At 28.7% G+C, this 2500-nt stretch overlaps 2 protein-coding genes across 2 annotated transcripts in view; one reads left to right on the forward strand and one right to left on the reverse strand.

Annotated features, from left to right (window-relative positions):
• The window catches only part of LOC137648322 (uncharacterized), a 37294-nt gene that overhangs the window by 19204 nt on the left and 15590 nt on the right, over positions 1 to 2500 (forward strand). The window lies entirely within an intron of this gene.
• Positions 1 to 2500, reverse strand: part of LOC137642151 (cuticle protein 8-like) — a 5499-nt gene that overhangs the window by 1799 nt on the left and 1200 nt on the right. Inside the window, exon 2 of the mRNA XM_068374695.1 lies at positions 1152 to 1391. Coding sequence (XP_068230796.1) covers positions 1152 to 1391 — 240 coding nt within the window. The remainder of the gene's footprint in view (positions 1 to 1151; positions 1392 to 2500) is intronic.

Below are 2500 nucleotides of genomic sequence, written 5' to 3' on the forward strand. Positions count from 1 at the left end.
CCCTTAAACCGTAGATGTTCTTCTTAAATATTTTAATTGCCATCATTTCTATTTCAGTAGCACAGGAAAAGATGTAAGACGGATAAACTGAGTATTATTGTGATGCCATTTTCAGAAAGGGAAGACATTCAACCTTATAAGAAACGAAGGAAAAAAATGAAAGAAAGACCTTTAAAAGAAAAGGAATAATAAAAACAAATATTAAAACATCCTTAAATCGTAGATGTTCATCTAAAATATTCTAATTCCCATCATTTCTATTTCAGTAACGCAGGCAAAGATGTAAGATGGATAAACTGAGTACTTGTATGATGCTATTTTCAGAAGGGAAAGAAATTGAACCTTATATGAAATGAAGGAAAAAAAATGTAAGAAATATACCTTTAAAGGGAAAGGGACCTTTGTGTTTTATTGGTGGAAAATATAAAAATTAATATAAAACACCTTCAAATCTACAAATCACACTAAAAACAGATTTAAAAAATAGAAGTATAAGGTCGTGGTAGAAAACACAAGAAAATTATGAGAACAACATGAAGGAAAATAATGAAAATATGTATTTTTTCAATGTATCAAACACGAATTGTTTTTTCTTAAGGCTGAAGAAGATATTGTTTTTGTATAAAACTTCACTTAAAAGAAAAAAAATCCGAGTAAATAATAAAGGAAAGTAATGAAAATAAATGTTTTTAATGAATTAAAAATGAAATATTTTCTGGAATATTGTTTTGGTATAAAAGTTCACTTTAGGGATAAAAAAAATATGATAAAAAAGGAAAGTAATGAAAATGTATTTGTTTATTGAATCAAAAATAAAATATTTTTTCTTAAGGCTAGTTAAGATTTATCTATCTATCTATCTATCTATATATATATATATATGTATATATATATATATATATATATATATATATATATAATACATATATATCTATATATATTTATATATGTATATATACATATGTATAATATATATATATATATATATATATGTATATATATACATACATACATACATACATATATATATACATATATATATATATATATATATATATATTATATATATATATACAGAGAGAGAGAGAGAGAGAGAGAGAGAGAGAGAGAGAGAGAGAGAGAGAGAGAGAGAGAGAGAGATTTTTACTTACAGGATTGACAATGCTGGGAACGATATTCTGAGGCTCGGCAATCAGGAGGGTGTTAGAAGGAGCCTCGTACAACTGCACGGGTTCCTGAATGGTCTCTTGGGGCGTTTCGTACAGCTGCACGGGCTCTTGCACGGACTCGGCAGGGGTCTCGTACAGCGTGGAAGGGGCTTGAGGGATGTCGTAGTTGTACTGAGGGGCGCCGAGGGCCAGGCCCACGAGCATACCCACGAAGATGACGGCCTGAAGGATTTATAAAGTCAGCTGAGGACCTTTTTTGATTCCCAGGTGCTTCGACAATTCGGATTTGACAATAAATTAGCAATATATATAAATGTTTTTCAAGTGCTCCGATAATGTGGATTCGACAATAAACAAGCCATTTATAAAAATGTTTTTAACAATAAACAAGCCATTTATAAAAATGTTTTCCATGTACTCTGATAATATTGATTCGACAATAAACAAGCCATTCATAAAAATGTTTTTAACAATAAACTAGCAATTTATAAAAATGTTTTCCATGCGCTCCGATAATATGGATTCAACAATAAAGACATTTATAAAAAGGTTTTTGACAGTAAACTAGTTATTTATAAAAATGTTTTCCAAGTGCTCCGATAATATGGATTTGACAATAAACGAGCAATATGCGGTGTGAAATGCTGAATGCTTTGGAATGTATTATATAGAATTATGAAAAGGTCCTGCCAAGAGTAGGGTTCCCCTGCAGTGCAGGACCTGAAAAGCAGTCCTTAAAGTAAAATCAAATAACTCTGAAATGCTTATAAAGGAGTCCTTTAAATATAGTAAAATAAATCTGAAATGCATATTTCATCGGTGCCTTTGAGAAGGAGTATGTGTCACGTGAATGTTACTGCAATACATTCAACTACATCGAACAACTGCACAAAAAAAAAGACCGTAAAAATCTGTTTTTAAAAAATGAATCTGAAAAAAAAACGCTACTGGCAAGATAAAGGTCGCATATGATATTAATTTAATTGATATTTGGAGAGCGTGTGGAAACCTTGCACTTAAAAAGTATGTCTATATATACACAGTATATATATTATATCATCATATATATATATATATATATATATATATATATATACAGTATATATCTATATCTATCTATCTATCTATCTATATATATATATATATATATATATATATATATATATATATATAGATAGATAGATAGATAGATAGATAGATATATACTGTATATATACATACACACACATATGTATAAATGCTGTATATTTACATACATATACAGCATGTAAAATCTCAATGTTATTCCTAAGAATTTTGTTGAGTCTTGATAAACAATAATATTTCATCTC

Source organism: Palaemon carinicauda, chromosome 1 (genome assembly GCF_036898095.1).
Source record: "Palaemon carinicauda isolate YSFRI2023 chromosome 1, ASM3689809v2, whole genome shotgun sequence".
NCBI classification, from domain to species: Eukaryota; Metazoa; Arthropoda; class Malacostraca; order Decapoda; family Palaemonidae; genus Palaemon; species Palaemon carinicauda.